The sequence below is a fragment of the Labrus mixtus genome, chromosome 9 (genome assembly GCF_963584025.1).
Source record: "Labrus mixtus chromosome 9, fLabMix1.1, whole genome shotgun sequence".
Lineage (NCBI taxonomy): Eukaryota > Metazoa > Chordata > Actinopteri > Labriformes > Labridae > Labrus > Labrus mixtus.
This window is the reverse complement of record NC_083620.1, coordinates 27556327-27577548: the sequence shown is the minus strand read 5'-3', so window position 1 is coordinate 27577548 and position 21222 is coordinate 27556327. Positions and strand designations below refer to the sequence as shown.

The window sequence follows — 21222 nt, the reverse complement described above, 5'->3', positions numbered from 1 at the left end:
GGATTTTAACTCGGGCTACCGGATGTTCTCAAAGTCTGAATTCCTACTTCAGGGGGCATTCCTGATGACGTATCTGAACAGCAACTCAGAATTCCTGACTTCTGAGATCAAATGGAACGCACCATTACACTTAGTGTTATCCGTGTGATGGAGAGTGAAATGATAATTATGTTCATAGATGTGATCTTGGAGAAATAAAAATGGCCTTTCCAGAACCGTTTCTTTAGAATATTGCCTTCATTATCATTTTAGTGAGTGTGTTATAAAACTACAGACTTGTTTGGGAAACCAGTGCTGGTTTTTTTAAGAGAATCGTTTCTTCACCACAGAGTCTATTTGTAAGAGCCAGTGATGAAAACCATGTGAGAGCAGCAAGAAGCCTGAGAGAGGAAGTCATTGGTCAGAAAACAGAAGTAATCGTTCAGCGCAGATGTGTGAGAACACACTACTTCTTATTCTGCATTCATCTAGAATTCATCCGATTGTTGTTTCGCAGAGGAAGTGAAACAGTTCCTTCTGAATATATATAACCCTAATGAATGACTGATCCTTTACGGGGCTCGTGCAGACATTCCCTCATGGCTCCAGTGACCAAACAAACATGTCCGCCCCGGCCCCGAATAAAGATGGAACATCTTGGTGCTATACTCAGTGTGAAAACAGAGCTACTCAGCACTGGGTTATTTTAATCATTAAGGGGGGAAAAAAGTCTAGAAACCAGAGACATGAGTCAAAACGTGCTTAGTTTGCAGCATCGATTCACCGTCTCCCACACACAGCTGAAGTTATGCAGCCAAGGTCACAGCCGGATGACATTTTGGACAAAGAGGGAGGAGAAGGGAGGGAGGAAAGAGAAAGCAGGAGAAGGACTTTAAGTGTGAACAAACAAGAGAAGGTCTGCCGGTGCTCGTCTTCAGAGTGAAATGTGTGCACGCCATGTGTGGTATGAGAAGCATTTCAACAGCTAGAAATCCTCATTCCTGACATTCCCACTGAAGCAGGAGTTCTTGTGCCTCACGTGCTGCTGATCTCATCAACCAAAACAGTGACGATAATCATCATGAATGCACACACACACACCTGAGAGAGAGAGAGACAGACAAAAGAAGAGGCACAAATATGATCCACTGAGACGAACGCGAATGTTAAATATGTGAATCATGTGCACGCGAGAGACGAATGAAATGAAGGAGGGAAAATAAAAAAAGAAACACAGAAAGCTGTGTGTGTGTGTGTGTGTGTGTGTGAGAGAATGTGACCGAACAGGAGTTTCAGGCCGGCCCAGTTGCCCAGCAGCAGACAGCATTGTCACGGTAACAGGCTCTTCCTGCCCCTCCCCCCTCCTTCTCCTCCTCCTCCTCACCACCCGCCTCGCACACTTTTACCTTATAAGGCAACGCATTTAACTGCCTGTCATGGCGACAATGGTGATGTAAGAGGGTAACAAGGTGCACCTCCCGCTGACACACACACACATTCACACACACACACACACACACACACAATGAATGGACATGCTCAGAGAATTTTAAATTAAATCAAAACACACTTTCAGGGTGACACTGCAGATCCTTTTTAAGTTTCATAGTTAGATGCATGTCCATTTGTGTGTGTGTGTGTGTTTGTGTGTGTGTGTGTGTAGAGTACACACACACACACACTCACACTTAAGTGCAGGAATGTGAAACACGACACACACACACACACCCACCTTCCTGCACCCCTCCTCTGCTTCCTATGAAGCAGCAGAAACAAACAGGAGAGAAAAACAGATGGACAGGCAGAAAAGACGGATCTGTTCAGAAGTGATGGGGGCCAATCAGAGCGAAGCGGTTTACACCTCCTGCTGACTTTCACCAGAATCAGGTCAAAACCAACGTATGCATGTCCTTAAATGGCCCTGTGCTGGAAACGGGTGACTCTTAATACCCTGTGAGGAAGTCAAAATATGAGACCTTTTGTGCTGAATGAGGCTGAATTCAAAACTCATGATCAACACACACAAGGCTGCTGAACCTGAAGGTTTCTTAAAGGAGCATATTTGATAATGATATAATAATAATAATACATTTTATTCATAACGCACTTTACATTTAAACGAAAATCTCAAACAATTTCAATAAAACCATAAAAACAGTAGCAATAGTCAAAGGTAAAATCAGAGTTAAGAACCTAAACATAAAACAAGATCTAAAAACAGGAAGGATCAACCAATTGTTGCTTTGAAAAGCTAATGATGGGGAGAGTTAGTTCTTATGAAGCTAACAATTGTCAGTGAACTTTTAAAGTTGATATGAGTTTGAAATGAAACTTAAAGAAACAAGTCGTCTCATAGAGTTTGTAGAAGAGATGCAGGTCGAGCTTTGAAGGAAGTCAAAATATGAAAGTATCAAATCTTTTCTCCAAGCTGACCGCAGAGAAATTTGGATTTCGGGGACTTAGAAGAAAAGCAGGAAGTCAATCTTGAATAAAAGTGTACTTCCTGTAAATCAAACCAGTAAAAAAGACCAGATCTTAAATTACTTTATTGGGGGGGGAAAGTCTAAAGTCGAGATGATGTCAACTTTTCGCAGACTTTTTTTCAAGGACTTCCTGGTGCTGCCGGTGATTAGAGGGAGGAAGGAGAGCTCGTAAAAGAAGCTGACAGGGTCCAGACCCAGAACAAGGAGCGGCACTTTGTTTGTTCCTCTGAGTTTCCGCTTGTTGATGACCCATACAAAACACACACACACACACGCACACACACACACACACACACACACACACACGCACACACGCACACACGCGCACACGTCTAGCCAAAATCACCCCCCCTCGGTCCGGCTCTGTCACACATTCCACCGCTCACTCTGCCCTTTATGGCTTCATGACTCACTGGCCCGTCGCCTGTTTGACACACACACACACACACACACACACACACACACACACACACAGTAAAACGCATGCCAAAGCAAATCTAGCCGCAAAATGGACATTCATCAACCGCTGAGAGTGTCGCATCACACAGACGGGAACTAAAGAGTGGCAGCCAGGGATTACCAGGCACATTTTTTTAAAGAGTTTTTTTTGTGCGTTGAGTGTTTTGTAGTGTTAACAATATTATTAGAGAGGACAGCTGAAGAGAAACAGGAAGTGTCGGGAGGAGAGAGAGTAGGGGGGATGACATGCAGCAAAGGGCCGAGGACGGACTCGAACCCACAGCCGCCCCCTGCGATAGCCATGTGCCGCCCCATCTCCTTATTTTTAATGATCGATAGAAGTCCCAAATTTTAAAAACACTAATTACAGATTCAGTCGAATTTTCCCACAAGCAGCAGGGGTCCATTCACATTTACAGGGTGGGAAATACTGATGTTCAAGTCCTTCAGACGTCTCCTAAAGATGCTGAAGTTACATTTATTATTTCTCATACAAACACACAAGAGTGGAGAGAAAGTGACTCTGACTGAACTTCACAAATATGTCGGCAACATTCAGAAATATTTGTGAAAATTTAGAGAATGTACAGAAGTTTGTCGCAATTGTTAGGTAGTTAAAAACAAGACATTACCCAGATTCAGGAGCCTGTAGGACTTGTATTTATGATGATATGTTAGATAACCAGAGATCAAAATCATTAGATCTTTACTGGTATTACATCACTTCTTCTATTGTGACAGTCCAACATCAAACTCTGATAAATCTTCATCAGTTTTCTGAGGCTACAAAGAATGCAAACTGAGATGAGATTGAGGTCATTAAGTCTCTTGTTCTGTAACTTCTAACAGCAGGATTTACTTCTTTATCCTTTTGGTGCCCACACAGAAGAACAGAAAAAAAAGTTACACACACACTGTCCAAAAGCATCCAAACACACATGTATACACCAACACACTCCTCCCACACGATCCTAAAACCTTAGGTTGATTTAGTGCAGTGATCCTCCTGCCCCAGATAGACTCGTGCAGCGCTCCAAATAAACACACATTATGAAAATGCACACACACACTGGACACCCCTCTGAGCCCCTCTGGGTGCAGGGCTCAGAGGAAGCTGCTACCACTGTGTGCAGGACGTATCACTGGGGGGGGATCAGAGCTCCACACTGATGCAATCCTTTTAAAATTACGTTAATATTATAGTGACTTCCCTCTGCAAAATAATCAGTGCAGGATGTGTAGACGATGAATCAGTGAGTCTGTCAGAAGGCAAACGATGCACGACTACAGATAACCTGAGTTATAAAATGAGTATTAAACTCAGGGGCATTGATCATCATGTTTTTATAAATCAAACAACTGAACAATTAAGGGAATAAAAAAGAAATGATTCTCATGGAAAATTTTAATATTTTCCAATTTGAAGCACTCAAAGTACAAACACTGTATGAAAAGTAAGACGAGGAGAGGAGGCAGCGTAAAGAAATGTTGAACTTCCTCTTCACACCTCTGCGTAACGGTCTTTGTCTGGTTTCCTCTGTTTTGTTTCCCTTCTAAGAATTGAAATATTTCTGCAGGTGAAAGAAACTCTGTCCTCTCTCAGCCTTCCTCGAGGTTGAGCTCAGAGTCTCACTGACATCAACGAGTGATCTACGATTGATCGAGCTGCACTATGTTCAGTTAAAGATAGCATTTTGAGTTTCATAAGGAAATCCTGATACAGAGTTGGATACCAAAGCGGCCGTATTAATACTACAACCCTGCTTCAGTGCTGTTGCTAAGCAACCAAAGGACTACAGGATCTTATTTTTAGAAAGTTTAAAAAAGCTTCTGGTGTCCGTAGTATGAACCAGTCCAACCAGCATGCACACCCCTGCATGTTTCCTTCTGTTACTATCAACATGTGATCCATCAGCACATTACGGCTGCGTCTCTCCATCCCTCTCCTTCCACATCCACACTCCACTCACTGCTGCCTGCATGTCACGTAACAGAGTAAACAGACTCCTAATAAGCAAAGAAAAGACTTTTACTGACACATGGCACAGCTGGAGACCGATGAGTGTTTGCAGGAACGTCAGACTGAAGGTGCATGAAGGTGTAAAAGAGTGAGAAACTGTTTCATGCTGCGGCTCTGAGCTCTGCAGGAAATGTTCTCACACTGCAGCGACTCCACAGCAGCGGTGTCAAACCAGAGAGAGAGAGCGCTGAGCTCAGACACACATGCCATAGGCGAGAAAAGTGTGTCGATATGAAAGTTACTGCAGGGCGCAGGGGTCTGTGTTAACTCTACGAGCAAGGCCCCGCGGCGCTGTGAGTCAGACGAGAGGGCCAACACAGGAGCCTTTGTTAACACTTAAATAATCCCCTGCAGCTCGCTTTGATTGGATCAGACAGGATAGTATACACGAGTAGCTGATGGTAGGGAAGGGCAGAGGACTTCCCTGACCCACATTTAGAGCAGCAGCAGAGTGGGGAGATGGACCACTTTGTCCATCAGGAAACTGGTTTGACTTCAGTGTCAACGCTCAGTTTAAAAAAAAAAAACAACACCAGCTCAAAAGGTGCAAAGATTCAGAGATGTTTTACTTCATCTGAACAGATCTGACAGCATGTCACAAAGTTCAATTAAACCAGACAACAGCCTGTCAGTCTTCAGTTTGCAGCCTGCATATCAAAACACCTTACTGCAAAGCACTGAAAGAGCTACCTTCAATCCTTCCTCAAGAGATCTGTTTTCCTGATCTGGATGCTCTTAAAGCTTGAGGCATCATCTCCTTTCACGTCATGATTAAATATCAATCGATATAGAACAAGCAGTTACTGTTTTTGTCGTAATCGCCCAGCCTGAGCTGCAGGTTCAAACCCCTTCAGACAGTTATAAAGTGTTCCTCAACATATCACATGGAGACATTACTCTCTACATGTCACTAATGTGGCAGCTCAGACCCAAACTGCAGACACATTCCTCCCTATTTCTGGAGTTTTGTTCAGTGTGTACAGTGATCTGTAGGCATTCCCTCTTCTTCTTCTTCTTGGCCAGCCATCTGGTCCATTAAGGCGGGGGTGACACACAAACACACAGTGATCCGTCTGTCTTCATGGCCTGACTCAGAGGGCTTTGCCTGCTGTGTTTGCGTGTGTAGTGGTGACTTTATATTTGAAACCGGGAAGGGGGCAGAAAACCTCAGAAACCTCCCTTCCTCTTTTCTTCCTCTGCTACTACAACTCCCAGGAGGACGGACACAGAGCCGCACTTCTTCTTCCAACCAGCTCCTGATCCGCTCTCTCTTCTCATTTAACTGCTTAGTTCAATGAGAAGCATATTACTTACTATTTAAACTTTTATTCAGTCTCTACTATTTCCCCGACGACAAAGACAGCAACATGGACTCCAGAGGAACATTTCCATTTCTCTGCACGGCCGCTAGGAAAGACTGGAGTGAAGTAAAAAACAGCAACAACAGACAAAGACAAAGAGGGAAAGAATCCTTTTCCATCTCAGTTTCAAACCCTGAGGCCAACAGCAGCAGCAGCAGCAGTGTGTTTGGATCGTCTGTCTGTTCAGCTGCATAAACTGGCAGTGAACCTGCAGTAAGAGTTTATCATCCCTCTCTCTCTCTGCTCCGTTTGCCTTCATGAGGGTCTAAATAAAGTCTCACACTTGCAAGCATGCAAATGACTAATGTGTCTTTATTTACTCTGTTGTTGTTTTCTACAGAATATTCAAGAATCAGCAGACAAAACGTCCAGAAACACAATTTAAAGTCTCAAAAATATTCATGTGTTTTCATGCAAAAGCTCCGAAAACCTACACGTCTACATCCAGAGCTCTTCTCTTTGTGTTGCAATGCTCTGAAAAAAAACTAGACCCTCTCCTGCACCCCATGTGTGTCTCTGTGTGGAAGCCCTAGGCGTGCAGTCTCTGGGGGACCTCCTCTGAACTATGAAAGAAAAATAAAACAGATTGAAGTTATATGAACCGGGCCCTCCGGCTGGTCCTGGAGATGCCTGACCAGAGAATATATAGTGGAGTATATTAAATCTATATCCTGCACCAGAGATAAGAAGCCTCTGAGCTGAACGACTAAATCACATGGAGACAAAAAATAATAATTTAGTTTTACAACACCAGTGGTCAGAAAACATACCGACCATGTTCTAAAAATAGAAACACACACTCTAGTTTATCCTCTTTCGTCGGAGCCTGTTGCCTTAACGACTCGGCAAAGACTGAATAATGGAGAACTGTCAGAGGAGAAATGAATGTGGAGAAGGAGAGAGAGAGAGGGATGCGTGGGATTATCTGCTGAGCGTCCTCGCTTCAAATGAGAGCAGAGGAACCTGAAGGCCGCCTCTTTCAGTAAATATTGATGCTGCTGTCGTCGTCTTCTTGTGCATGGTCCCACACGGGCACAGGCTCCAAGAACATGTTTCTGCTTCAGGTGACAAACCAGAAGAGAAGGGGGAACGACTTTTAGGTTGTTACATGTTTAATATTCCAGAATCTAATCCTGCAGATTAACACATGTCAGTGTTGATGAGGATTTGGATGAGTTTTCTGCTGGCAGGAGAGTCATGCAGCATTCAGCAAGTCGTGCATTTTCGGCCCATACAATAATCTTTATGTAAGTAAATCAACTATTGTCAGAGGTGCTTTCTCCACAGATGAGTTTAGACAGCCCCTCACTGAAGTCTTCACCCAAAGCAGCACCTCTCAACTTAACTGCAAAGTTTTGGGAAACATTATTTGGGTTAAAACAATAACTTGAGGTTTGCAAATAACGACTCAGTGCAAATGGTGAATACAAACGGCCTGTTTCAGTTAACAGTGATTTGTTGGCTGACAATTTATTGGAGAAACATTTTCGGTGCACTTCTTCTTCATCTTTAAGATCCATTTGGAGTCGTGTGTATATTTCATGGGAAGCAAAGGGAGCTTCAGTGTTTGTGGGTTTGAATAACTGGATGCACTCAATCTATTGTGTGTGTGTGTGTGTGTGTGTGTGTGTGTGTGTGTTCCAGCAGGCCTGTAGCCTCTTCACCTCTTCGCCCAGTGCCCCACTTTGAAGCTGTTCAATAATACAACAAGGAGCTCGCAGAGGAAATCAGACACGACCTCAGAGGAAACAAACACTCTCTCAAACACACACACACACACTCTCTATATGTTTGAATGATGGTGTGTTTGCTCCACCTTCACATGTGTTCGGTTTTAAAATCCATTTGTGCCGACACCACAACAAACCCACAAAGACTACAGATCCCAGCAGCCTCAGCGGGTGATTCCCTATCAGACCTGAGTGAGTTCATGCCCAGATTCAAAAAGTCAAATCACCATCAAACAGGAACTAAACAAACAGGAATCCAAATATTAGAATATCACACATTTCAATTGCAGATAAGGTATCTGATGTTGGAGTTCACAGACAGATGTAGCATCACAGTTTAATCTTTGAAACCTGCCTAGCACAGCCTGTTATCTGCCCCGCCCCCCCCTCCCTCCCTCACACACACACCCATTCAGCAGGGAGAAGAACCTGTCTAGGTGTGGCCATGTATGCAGATGTCTATCAAGATTTATTCTACGGATAAACAATAAAATTCAAGAGCAGAGTCTGTTTCAGGATGCACTACAAAAGAAGAATCTGGGTCATTTTAATCTTTTCTAAACGACTCTTTTACTGCTTTAAACTTTTCACCAGATCTAAAATAACGTAATGTCTCTGAATGTTCAAATAAGTGAATAACTGGAGCTCTGCTGCGTCTGGGATCACCTTCCTATTCTTCTCAGATATGTGTCATATCTGCAGATAATCCAGTCATCTGAGCTGGGATGTAATCTGCGGGGGGGGGGGGGGGGGGGGGGGGTGGAGGTGGTGGGGGATCTGACAGATGTTCTGCCATGAGTCCTGCCGCCCGCCGGCCTCCAGAGGACGACCAGATTGAGGACAACCTCAGACAGAGTGAACAATACACATTCACTCTATGAACACATCATGTTACCACGGCTGACATGAAGAGATTCACACTGAAACCCTTTAATGAAAAATGTGTTCACCTTTCTTTAACCAGGACGTCCTTTTGTATGTGAAGAACTAAAAACAGACATTAAAGACAAAACAGGAAGCTGCTTCTTGAATATGTGTCCTTCAGTATTTTAAGCATCGTCGTTCAGTACATTTTGGTAAGAAGCCTCGAGACGACCGAGGGGTGAATGGAGCTGAATATTAGGACTCCAGAGGGACTAAGCACACTTTAATTAAATTTGGGAGATTAAGAAAACAGATTAAAAAAGAATGGGCAGGAACAAGCTCTAAAAATCAGCAGATCCCACGTTTCAAATAAGAAAACTAAACTATCTTTAAGGACAGATTTTGAAAAATCTTCCCTCCCAGAGGTGTGGAGTATAAAAGTGTTTGTAGGATGAGCAGGGCTCCCAGTTAACTGACTTTTGAGTCCTCGTTGAGTTACATTTGAGCTGAAATTAAAATGTTTAAAACAAAGCATATACGTGTAGATGAGTTCTGCAGATCTGTGCATTCAACCTTTAACACCAATGATAGAAGCAAACATGTTCTCACGATGACTCGACCACCATCAACCACATACATCTTTAAAAAGCGTCATCCACATCCTTCTGTAGTGTGAAACCAGAGGCTGCTTTAGTCTCCATTATGACGGTTTGAAACACCCACAATGAGAACACAGTTTTGCTTCTTGCTTCTCTTTTTTTTCTGATGAATTATGTATTGAATTTGATCTCTCTCTCTTTCTCTCTCGCTCTCAGGTGCAGGATGATAGCAGAGCTCTGAAGTGATGTTTCTAAAAATACAGAGCTCTGCAGAGCGCTGAGGTTCAGCACAGAGAGGCTGCAGCTTCACAGATACACACACACACACACACGTATGATGATGATGAACACTATGTGTGCACTCTGCAGCCTGAAGACAGAGGACACAGATACTCACACAGAGAGGATGCACTGCTTTATCAGACTATCATCTTATAGAATGATGATGATGATGCATTAATCTGTTTACATCTTTCAGGAGTGACTGAAGCTATTTACCAACATCGTGATTTTTATCCCAAAGGATTCTTAAACTCCTTCAGAGAAATCTGCAGCTGTGAATGCAGTTTGATTTCATTTGATTTAATTGCAGACCGATCAGACGCCTACAAACATCGAGTGTGATGTGAGCTTACTTCTTCCATTACAAAAACACTCAGCTGTTTAAGAGGAGTTGGATAAAGGCAAAGCTGAACTGCAGCTTTTCAAACACATATTGTTTTCAGTTGATTTCCCTGTAAGTATGTTTAACGCTCTGTTGATGTTTCACACTGATTCTAGGAGAAAAGTCATGCTACACTTCCACACATCCTGCAGGACGTGGGGACATGGAGGGGGTCTGGGTCTGTTTAACTGCACCGTGTTTACCAGCAGCCTCAAGACAGACGGAGCCACAATTATGCGACTCTGCTGGAAACCTAGAGGAGGGGGAAAACCTCGCCCTGTCAGACCCCCCCCTCCCCAAACACCCTCATATATATACATATATATATATAACGGTGCACCCACACTTCACACAAAGAATGCACACCTAAAACACACATTACACAAACAACACTCCCTCCGTCTCCTCAAACACAACCTGTATCAGAACACACACACAGTCCACAACAGAAACTAAACTTTATTTCCCAGCAGCCTGCTGAGACTAAAAGCTACACCGGGATCAGTCGAAGGCTCGAGTATAAATCAAAAAAGGCTTTCAATTCAGTTTTCCAGTGTTGCATTCAGAAGACTGCCAGCAATGAGAGCTGGAGAATGACTTCCATGATTAAAAAAAAAAAAAGCTTTTACAGAACGTGTTCAATCTAAGAATAACCATGACAAGTCCCCAGAGCCCCCCCGAGAAGTTTTTTTTATTGTTTGTTCAGTTTTCTGACAGTCGACATGAAAAGAAACGCAGCAACGCTTCACGTCGGAGAAGCTGAATCCAGCTCATATTTTTGTTTAATAAATACTTGAACAATAACACAATGATCCTCTTGCTATCTTTAATTTAATTGCTTGATTGCTCGAGCATCAGCAGCACCCTCAATGTCTTCATGTCGCTCGTTTATAGAACGCTTTCAAAACCGATACAAGTCCAGCAAAGGAAATGCTGGACATCATCACATCGCTATCTGACAACAGTAAAAAGGATCTGGGAGCTTATTGGAAAATAAGTCAGGATATTCCATTAAATCCCTTTGTCCAGGATATACTTGGCGGACAAATGGAGAAGAAGGAAGGGGGGGGGGGGGGGGGGGTCCCAGCTTCAAGCTAAAACCATCAACATGCGTCCTGGCAGCCAACCAAAAGGAAATTCTTCGTCCCCATTGTTGCCAATTTCAATTCATCAGAGGGAAATGCCGTTCACTAATCCTCATAACTATGCACAATAGCTGAGAAAGTAAGCTTGTGAACGCATAGCGAGAGCTGCGGTAGGGTTATGTCAGCCACAGAGTCCAGGGACTCATGGATTATATGACATGCGGATGCACCAGGGTCCTCCGGGTCTCTGCCCCCAAAAATACAACAAGCCCCCCCCACACACACACACACAAAGAGTGCGAGGGAAACAGACCGTGAAGAAATGTCTTTGAAAGAGAAACACATTAGACTGCAGCACCTCGACACACAGGCCTGCAGCCCGGAGCTACGAGCTACGAGCTAACATCTCTCTGCTGATTGGACGCTGCTGTGTTTAAGTTTAATGCCTCCTCAAGTGCAATCAATCAGGGGGGCGAATGTCTGAAAACATTTCTGCAAACAAATATCTGGCGCAACAATCGGCGCCACGACTTCCGCCACATCATAACCGGCTGGAAACTTTTGCCCCCCCACCCTCTAAGGGAGGATTCTCCCTCTCCTCTCCTCTGCACCGCACAGACCACATCTGCAATCCTGCAAACCCCCAACTCTTTTCTCTCGCCTGTTTGGGAGAAAAACAGGGACACCCCGCCCCCTTTAGTAAAAAAAAAAAAAAAAAAAGCCCCCTCCCACTGGCCTAGCCGGCTATAATGGGCCACCACCAAAGGAATGTTTCCCCCTGCATGCTCTCTCACCGCCACCAATAGCAGAACGGAGAGACAACAGAGGGGGGGAAACAGAGAGGGGGTACATTCCTCTCTCTTTCTGCTCCGTCCGCTCGCTCGCTGGCTGCCTGCTTCGTTGTTTAGGTCCACACAGGCTGATTCTGGATCGCGGTCAGCTGAGGCGGAGGGCTTTTCCCACAGCTGACCTGGAATCAGCTGGCAGCGAGGGGGACGAGCTCCACTTCCATTATCTCACATCCCAGATATCTACTGTAACAAGTTAAGAGTGCAGAAAAGTTCCCAAGGTCCAGATGAACTTTGTACTTCAGGAAGAGGAGGAGCCGAGTTTCCTCTGGACATTTTATTCTTGTCAAGCAGGAAGTGCGGCTTATTATTATGGATGTGTGCATTTAGTCCTCTAAACAATTAAAACATTGTTAACCTCGCTCGTCAGCACCAGAAATACAAGTCAGTTAAATGCATTACTCATACTTTTTATACGTTGTTAGGTTGGCAACTGTAACCACGTTGAGTAAAGGTATGTGGACATGAACCTGCAGGGAGGGCCGAAAGGCTGGTCCATCCAACTGGTGGACCAATCTGATGTTGTTACCCCGGAGACGCTGGGATCACGTGTGTGCAGCCATCCACTGAGAGTTTTCTTAACTTTTTGTTAGTTGCTAAGTCTGACTTTATATTTTATAGTCGCCCAGGATTAACGTCAGAGCTCATCCCTAAATGGATCGTTAAGACGGTCCAACTTGCATAATTCAGTTCTCATTTTATAAAACAGAGAAGTACAAGGTGAGGCGTGATGTAAGAACACTTCAACAATTATGTGAAGCTCATTGAAATGTGAAAGTTTTGTTACAGGACCTTATATAAAATCTGACATCAATTCAAACCACTTCAGTGTGCGACAGTTTTTATACATTCATGCCCTTTTCTGATGTTTGCATACAAATGTCCCTACATCTTAAAGCATTACATCGATGTAAATCAATAATTGTATAGGCTTTGTGTGTGTGTGTGTGTGTGTGTGTGTGTGATCAGAGGCTGCAACACAATGCAAACATCATAACTGATCCATTGTTCAGTCCTCCTCCCTCTGAGCAGAGGAAACAGAACAAACCATTTCACATGCAATCCTTCTAAAAGCAACGCTCACTGATCTCTACTAACAGCCCTTCATGATTCCAGCTTTGAGATTCCTCCTTTACCTGCCACACCCGATTCAGGTTGGTCCTGCCAACCCCCGAAACCAGCCAATCACACGCATCACAAAGAGCCAGACGACCAATCAGAGCGTCTGCTCCTTTTAACTCTCTGCACACAGAGCTTTCTCTCTATTGTTGTTTTTGTGAGCGGAGAGAGAGAGAGCACAGTCAAATGTTTTTCAAGCTTCCTTCATTCTTTTAAATGTTGCTTTGGAACAGGAAAAACAGGCAGCTTATCACGCAGTCACATCTGAGTGTAGTGAGTGACGCCGGCAGGATTTTATTGTTTGGTCCCATTTGTCCTGACAAAAATGTCACTCACAGCTCGTCCTGAGCCAACCAACCCCGGGCCCATCTGAACCGGCTCCGCCTGCCTGCCAGCACAGCCAGCCAGTCACACAGAAAGCATGTGAAAGTGGGCGAGAAAAGAACAAACTAACATTGTGTCCAGCTGCCCACCTTGGCAGCAGTGGAAAAATAAATCAGTGTGTTTGTGTTGCAAGTCTGGGCAATGGCGGGGTGTGGCTACAAACACAGTCATGGAGCTCCGTTTGTGACCATGGAGGACGCATCTGCACTGACGCAGATCAAACTATAGAACACTTGAATAACAACTGAGATGTTTAAAGGACAATTTCACACAAAGAGACAGCACTTATGCTAACAGAAACCATGCTAACTCGATTGCTAAGACGTTTAGCAGAGGTTAGTTTACAGCAGAAAGCTAACAGAGTGCACGCCCGCAGTCTGAGATACAGTCAAGAAACAAAACCTTGAAACCCGAGTCTAAATTTAACTCTATCCTTACTGAATGTGCGTAATCAAATTCTCTTAACTCTCCCTCTTTCACATCAGCTGCTCAGAGTCCGCTCAGCTGTGAGCTCGAGTAACAGTCCAGCTCCAATCAGGTGTGTGCAAACGAAGCTAACTGATCCGTGTGTCTGTTTAGGAAAATGAGGAGAGACAATCATCTGATTGAGTGACCACATTTTGATTTTACACAAAAACACACTCCATGATAAGAGCTACACACTCCTGATATAAAGGAGATAAAACTGTGCGAGTGCAGAAATACATTTCTCTCGTCTCTTTCTCTCTTTTAGCGAGCACATCTGCTTTCCTGCACATACCAGACCTGCTGTGATTTGCAAGCCTCCACTGGATTATTCACTCACTGGTTTTATCTCATGTGTGAATGAAACTAAACGTGCTTATTAATCTGATTTTATAAGTACATGACATTGACAAATAAATCCAATAAATCAGCAGCGTCTGCTCCAGGCCCTTTTGGCTTGTGTACTTTACTGCTTCTCCCTGTTAGCTCATCCGCCCACCACCTCTCTGTGCTCCCGCTCTGCCTCATGACTTGAGAAATATGCACGGCCTTAACTGTCGCAGAGCAGATTTGCATGCTGCTGCTGCTGCTGCTGCCACGCTGCTCAGAGTCACAATATAAAAAAAAATAAAAAAAGCTGTGGTGGCGTCACTGCGTTCTTTGACATGTTTCAACGTGTGGTGGATCCGAGAGCGGTGAGAAAAGACTTAATAACATGTTTGTGCAGGGAGGAGCTTCGCCCTGTAACACGCTGCAGCTAACTGGACTCAGATGGTTCTCTGTCCAGGAACTCTGGGGTGTAAAAAAAAAAAAAAAAGTGTTTGAAATGGAAAGCTGGAAACAGGAGGACAAAAGCTCTGCTTCTGAAGAAACACAGACTGAAAAACTAAAGACCCCCAAGAGAGACCCTGAACCAGTTATTCTTCCATGCATGGTCTGCAAAGGGGGGTGTAAGGAAATACTGGTAGGCCTTCACTAAAGTGGTGTCATATATATTTGTTGTTCTGATTGTAAAGATTAGTGCTGTTTTCCTTAAATTAGATGTCAACCAATCACAATAAAACTGTGGTCAGGTATCAAAATGTTTGGAGTCATGGGTCCAGCAGACGGCCCGTCTACAAAGCTTCAGTCCTCGTCGCAAGTTCGACTCCTGATCCTGACGCTCTTTGGTGCATTTCACTCATCCTCCACTCTCTCTCTCTCTCTTTCATCAATCGTCATTTTTAAATCCCTCCCCCCAGTGTTCTCCTTCTTTTTGTTCATGAAGTTCGATTATGTTTACAGTTTACTTCAAGCACAAGAAGTCCTAGTCTCCAAGTTGTCCTCGTTGCTCTAGCAGACTGCTAGAGCACCGCTAGAGCAGAGGTTGTCAAATTATGATCACACTAACTGGAGAGTAAACAAAAGGTCTATTGGTAAGAACAAGTGTGTGCAGGCCTATTCTGTATGGATGTTCATTTTTGACAGCAATGTATCTTTTTTTTTTCCCCCTCGTGGGTCATGAAGGATTTAAGTATTACAGATACAAGACGTGGGCTCCGAGGGAAAAAGGTGGGGAGCCAGATGAGGAGCCCCACCTCCAGGGTTCAGGACTCGTGAACCGAGACCTGTTGTTACATGTCATCAAGTCACTTCCTCTTCTCACTTTCCCTCCCTCTCTCTCTCTCCCTCTCTCTCTAACTCTACTTCACCAAATGAAGGCAAGAATGACAAAAAAAAAAAAAACAGTGAGCATTGCTGTTTTTTTCCTCCCCTCTACTGTTACTCAACATGTGCAGCAGTCAGCACGGTGGAAACTCGGCCCTGCTCCTGTTTTTGACCTTTTCAGAGTCGCTCGTCACAAACTGCAGGAAGGACGGACGAACCCATTCCCACACTCATTAAATCCACTTCTCTCTGATATCCTGCAGGAGGAGTTCGCTCACTTTTTTGCGCAATAACTGGCACAGTGAGCGTGAATACACCGCAGGAATTTGCCCTTGGTCCCCCCCCCCCCCCACCACCCCACCCGCCTCAGCTACAGGCTTGGCACGGGGGGGGGGGGGGGGGGGGTAACATGTCCCCAGCCTGTCCTGTTCCCAGTCAAACAAACGCCTCCCTGCCTCCTATATGGGTGCAGGTTTGGAGCATGCATGGAGCTCGGCATCAAGTGTTCACTGTTAATAATTGATAGCTTAGACTTTTCCTCTTGAGGAAACTTTGACCCGTGCGATCTCTGGACAAACACGCAGAGAGAGAGAGAGAGAGAGAGAGAGAGTCCTTACAGTCAATGAACCAAGCCAGTGAAGGACTCGACCCGCTGGGTTTGACAGGAATCAACGTCACGAATGTGTGAAGTTTGACGGCTATTAAAGCGTCGAGTAGCCTAATAAAAATGCACGATTCAATGTTAGGCATGTTGTCACACCACTAGAAAGTATGCCAATCATCTGGCTAGTTAGAGAATAAGATGAACACACACACAAACGAACACACACCCTCACAATCATTCCACACTGTTAAGCAATGACTCCTCAAATCATCCTGCATTACACCGCCTTTTCCACTCCCTGATGACCCGCTTTAGAGGGGAGGAAAAACTCATGTGAGAGACGGTTTTAATCTTTTATTATCTCCTCATTAAGTCCACTTAAATATTTTCTTCCATTTTGGAATACATCACTGCTTGATGGGTTTGTATTTTGAGACTCCCCCCCCCCCCCCCCCCACACACACCATTAGCTCATTAGCTAATGGGGAAACAGGGTGTAAAACAAGGTCACCTCAGTCTGGTGAACATTTAGTGGATGTTGTTTTTTGTGGTGCACAGGTTGCCAAAGTCTTGCAAGCATCCATCTTTTGCTCAGTAGCTGTGTGAGGGTAACAAGAGGAGGAGGAGGAGGAGGCTTTAATAAGAGGAGTGAGGAGGAGTGAAGGAGGCAAGATGACAGGAGGTTAGGAGAGGCTACTCCTTTAAAACCAACAACAAAGTCACAAGGCTGACTGTTAATTATTGGTGAGGTGGATTAGAAGTTTGATAACTGTGGTAATGATTGGTGCAGCATATGGTGCAGGGTGGTTTTCATGTTATTTGGTGTCTAAATACTTATGCAGAATATCAGGAGCTTAAAAAATCTGCAGCACACACACACACACACACACAGAGAGAGAGAGCGAGAGAGTGGGCGTTTAGTTCTGTGCATGTGAAATGTGAAAGTGTGGCTGCAGAAACTTGTTTGTCAGAGGGAGCTGTGTGAAGAATAGGAGCAACAATATTCTGCTTGTTCAAGCGGTGTGCTCGACATAACACTGCTAATGACAGCTGTCCTGTTTCACACCCAGTTAGATGTCGTCGACTAGTTGTGGCAAATAATGACTTCTCTCGTTTCACCTGACCTGTCGGACGAGCAAAATGTGTGTCACATCCTGATTTACAAACACGAGACAATCTGCAAACACATCAGAGAACTCAGTGTGCAGTTTTTGCATTACTTTCTTAACTTAAAAGAATGTAAATCTTCTCACAGTCCAGATGTTTCAAACAAGAAACATGTCAGGAATTCCAGCAGCAGGTCAAGGGTGAAACTGAAAATCTCTGCCGGTGTTTTAAACTTTAACAAGAGTACTTATAGTAGTTTTTTAATGTAAAATGTGTGTCCATATAAGTTGTTAATGTGAAGCGGAGCAGCTAGCTCTGTGGTTCCATTATCTCTCTATCGGCCTTGAACGCCTCAGTATCGGTCGGCTCTTCCGGTGAGCAGCAGCAGAAACTCGCCTCGCCTCTCTCATTCTTTCTTATCGGCCTCGAAGCAGCCAACCAGGCAGGCAGACAAGTGGGACAGGTCGCTTTGATTCCGCACTACACCCTTCAAGTAAACACCCTTTGACTTGCTTTATATTCAACCCCCTTAAATGTCTGCAACACAATCACCATTTAGATTTTTTTTGCAACAATGTGGCGCCCTGTTTCCGCTCGCGCAGGGGAAAAAGTGCCGGGAAAAAAAACCGAAAAAAAAAAAAAACCTTCAAAGAGTGAGAGCAGCAGTTAATGTGGGACACGTACTGATTCTCATTCAGAAGAAGAAATGAGGGTTCAAGCAGACAGTGAAGAGGGGGGAAAGAAAAGGTTGGAGATGAGAGGAGGAGCTGGGAGGAGAAAATGGTAGATGTAAAGTGGGACACTGGGAGCAGCTGCGGGGTTTTAGAGGCCCGCACTCGGTGTCTGACCTCCACTCCCCATCCCATCCCTTCCCTGCCATTTTCTTTCTCCCCGCCGCTTCCTCCTCCTCCTCTCAGCCCGGCTCCACTCGGCCCACTCATCTGTTCTCCTTACCTTCCTCTGCTGCTTCTCCCAGGCCGGGTCCAGGAGCATGTCCCGGTCCCAGTCATTCTCTTGCTCCATGTAGGTCGGCGGACCTCCGCTCGATTGATTATTGGCAGCGTGATAATCTACCATGTCAGCAAAAGCAGCCTGAGTGCGCCACAGACCAACTGTCAGCAGGAGGACACGTTCAAATATAAGAAAAAATTATATGAGAAAAAAAAAAAAAAGAAAACGAAGGCCCAAATCAGGGAGGTGGTGAGGGGTAGGGTTCAGGAGCCCGGGAGGAGTCCTGCTTGTCTCGTCTTGTTTTTTTTAAATGTGATGAATATCCGGCGTGTGCAGTCACAAAATCCCCGCTGCTGCTGCTGCGAGAAGAAAAGCTTTCCCTCTGAACTGAGAGGCTGCTGGGAGGAACCGGCCGCTCCTACAGGCTTCAGCCACTGCCGACAAGCTGCACCAGCCCGGGGAGTGTACTTCCGCTGTACCATTTCAAAATAAGTTACGCACACAGCCGAACTTCCTTTTGCACCTGAAAAGTCCTAATTTGTTGTTTTCCTCTCTCCTGTTTTCCCCTTTGTCACTGACAGGGATTTATACATAAGAACACATTTTAATCCAACAAAGCCTATTGTTTTTAATGAAATTTATTTTATCATTTATTTAATGTAAGAGCAACATCAGGATTATTTTCACGATTGATTAATGAATCATTTACTACTCTAAAACGTTTTAATTAAAAAATAAATAAATAAAACAATTTTACATGGACTTAAGTGACGTCTTAAAACTGATTATTTTGTCCAAACCACAGTCCAAATCCCTAAAACTCTCTATTAAGTTTAAATGACACAAAAATAAGCGCATTATAGGAATTTGAAAATATCAAATATCTGACATTTTCTCTTAAAAATGACTAAACCGATTAATTGATCATGAAAATAGTTTTAGATGCAATAAATGATCCTTTGACTGAGTGACTAAAAGATTAACCGTCGCTGCACTCATTAGGGAAAACTTAAATAAGAATGCATAATTTTATCCGGCTATTGAAGAGCCCGTGAGTTTTTTTTTAATCTACTGTCAAGAGTCGATTTTGGATTTCTTTTGACATTTTGTTAAATTTTCCCCTTCCACCAAGAAGCCAGGCTCTTTTATTTTGAAGGCGACCCCGCCCACTTTGCGCTGTGAATCAGTGAGTTCCGGTTAACTTGACTCACCTGTCTCCAGTAGGCTCAGACGGATCATGAATATTCATGTTTTATTTGAACGTGAGCCGGTGAAATAACGACACATTCTAAACATGTCCTGACTCAGGTTAGCTTACCTTTCTGTTTGAACCTTTATCTCTCTTCACTCAGGAGGTCACTCTGATGAACTCTCAACAGACACAGTGTCAATCACTGCACCATGACCCCTGGGACACAAACACCCTCTGTGTCTGTAAATAAGATGATTACACACATTAAGTCATGTGATCATTATCATCCCCTCATCTGTCATGACTTTATGCAACCTGTAAAATCTAATTAACTTCCTGTATATTACCCCTCTACTTCTCACCACCACACATTGTGTCTTATAGACAAGTTCACATGAATTTAATAGTACAGTCATTTGTAATGCTTGCACATAAAGAGCAAATTCACAGGGGTCAAACTTCTTGTATGCACACACACAACTGGCCAATCAAGCTGATTCTGATTTTTTTTTTAAGATAATGAACTTTTTATATTTATATTTCTCTGCTGACAGAATGTGACTCTGATGACTTGAAACACTGACATGCAAAGTCATCAACTTTTTACTCCTACTGATTTAAGACTTGTCTTTATTTAAGGAGACATACAGAGAGAGCTCATTTCTCCAAACATCTTTTTTTCTTTACATCTCAACCCCAAACTTTCATGATCAAGTGGAGCTCTGAATCGTTCTGCTTCACTTGAGACGAGGTATTCCTCTGTCCATTCTTCATATACGGAGGGGAAACAGAAACATCTCTTTACCATGGTTTTCTTATAATTCTCCATCCCTCATTCTTTTAAGTTATGAGACATTGTCTCCTCCGATGATGAGTCATGATCAAACCATTTGAGAACCACTGACCCAGAGGACTGACTCTCATAAAAAACCAGAAGAGATGGAGCTGCACTATCATCCATTACATCTGCCAGGCGAGGGGGGGGGGGGGGGGGGGGGACTCAGGCTGGTTTTTCCAGGGTGACGGTCCTGCCTCCAGGATCCACCTTCAGAAGTAGGTCACGCTCAGGCTGCCGTGCTCGATTAGTGTCACGGCAGCTGGGAGCAGCATGTAGACTCCAGCAAGTAGTCTTACAGTGGGGGTCTGCTCCTACCGGCTCTGTGATTGGTCAGAGCAGCTCTGAGTCATAACTACAGTCTGAGCTCACCAGCAGGAGAGAGACACTTATGAATGGACTGTTTTTGTGTTTTTTTTAAAAGAGCAGCTGAACAAAGAGGGACGATGACGTGAATGACACACAAACACAATCAGTGTGTGTGTGTGTGTGTGTGTGTGTGTGTGTGTGAGAGACATTATGGCTGTTTTTGCATGTCATATTAAACAACATTTCTAGGTAATCATTCAGACAGTGTCAGCAATAACACTTCCTTTCAATACAACGATGAATGTCGATGACAGAGTCAGAAGTGTTCGATGTTAACTCTGCACGGTCACGTTCAAATAATCAAAGTTTCAGTTGTGACGACCTGTGACTGTGTCAGGGAGGGGCGGAGCCAAGTTACTGTGATGTCATGCACCTGGGTATTTAGGCTGGCGCTAAGCTCTTTACGTCACAATGCTAATGCTATAGCCTCCGGGATCTCACACACACACACACACAC

General features: G+C 44.1%; 1 protein-coding gene across 4 annotated transcripts in view; it reads right to left on the bottom strand.

The window, feature by feature from the left end:
• The window catches only part of actn4 (actinin, alpha 4), a 67918-nt gene extending 49147 nt beyond the window's left edge, over nucleotides 1-18771 (bottom strand). For 2 of the 4 annotated variants that reach the window (XM_061047220.1, XM_061047221.1), the window contains exon 1: nucleotides 18373-18771. In XM_061047220.1, coding sequence (XP_060903203.1) covers nucleotides 18373-18495 — 123 coding nt within the window. In that variant the 5' untranslated portion in view covers nucleotides 18496-18771. The remainder of the gene's footprint in view (nucleotides 1-18372) is intronic. The other 2 variants (XM_061047218.1, XM_061047219.1) reach the window with 1 other exon arrangement.
• Between the last annotated feature and the right edge of the window lie 2451 nt (nucleotides 18772-21222).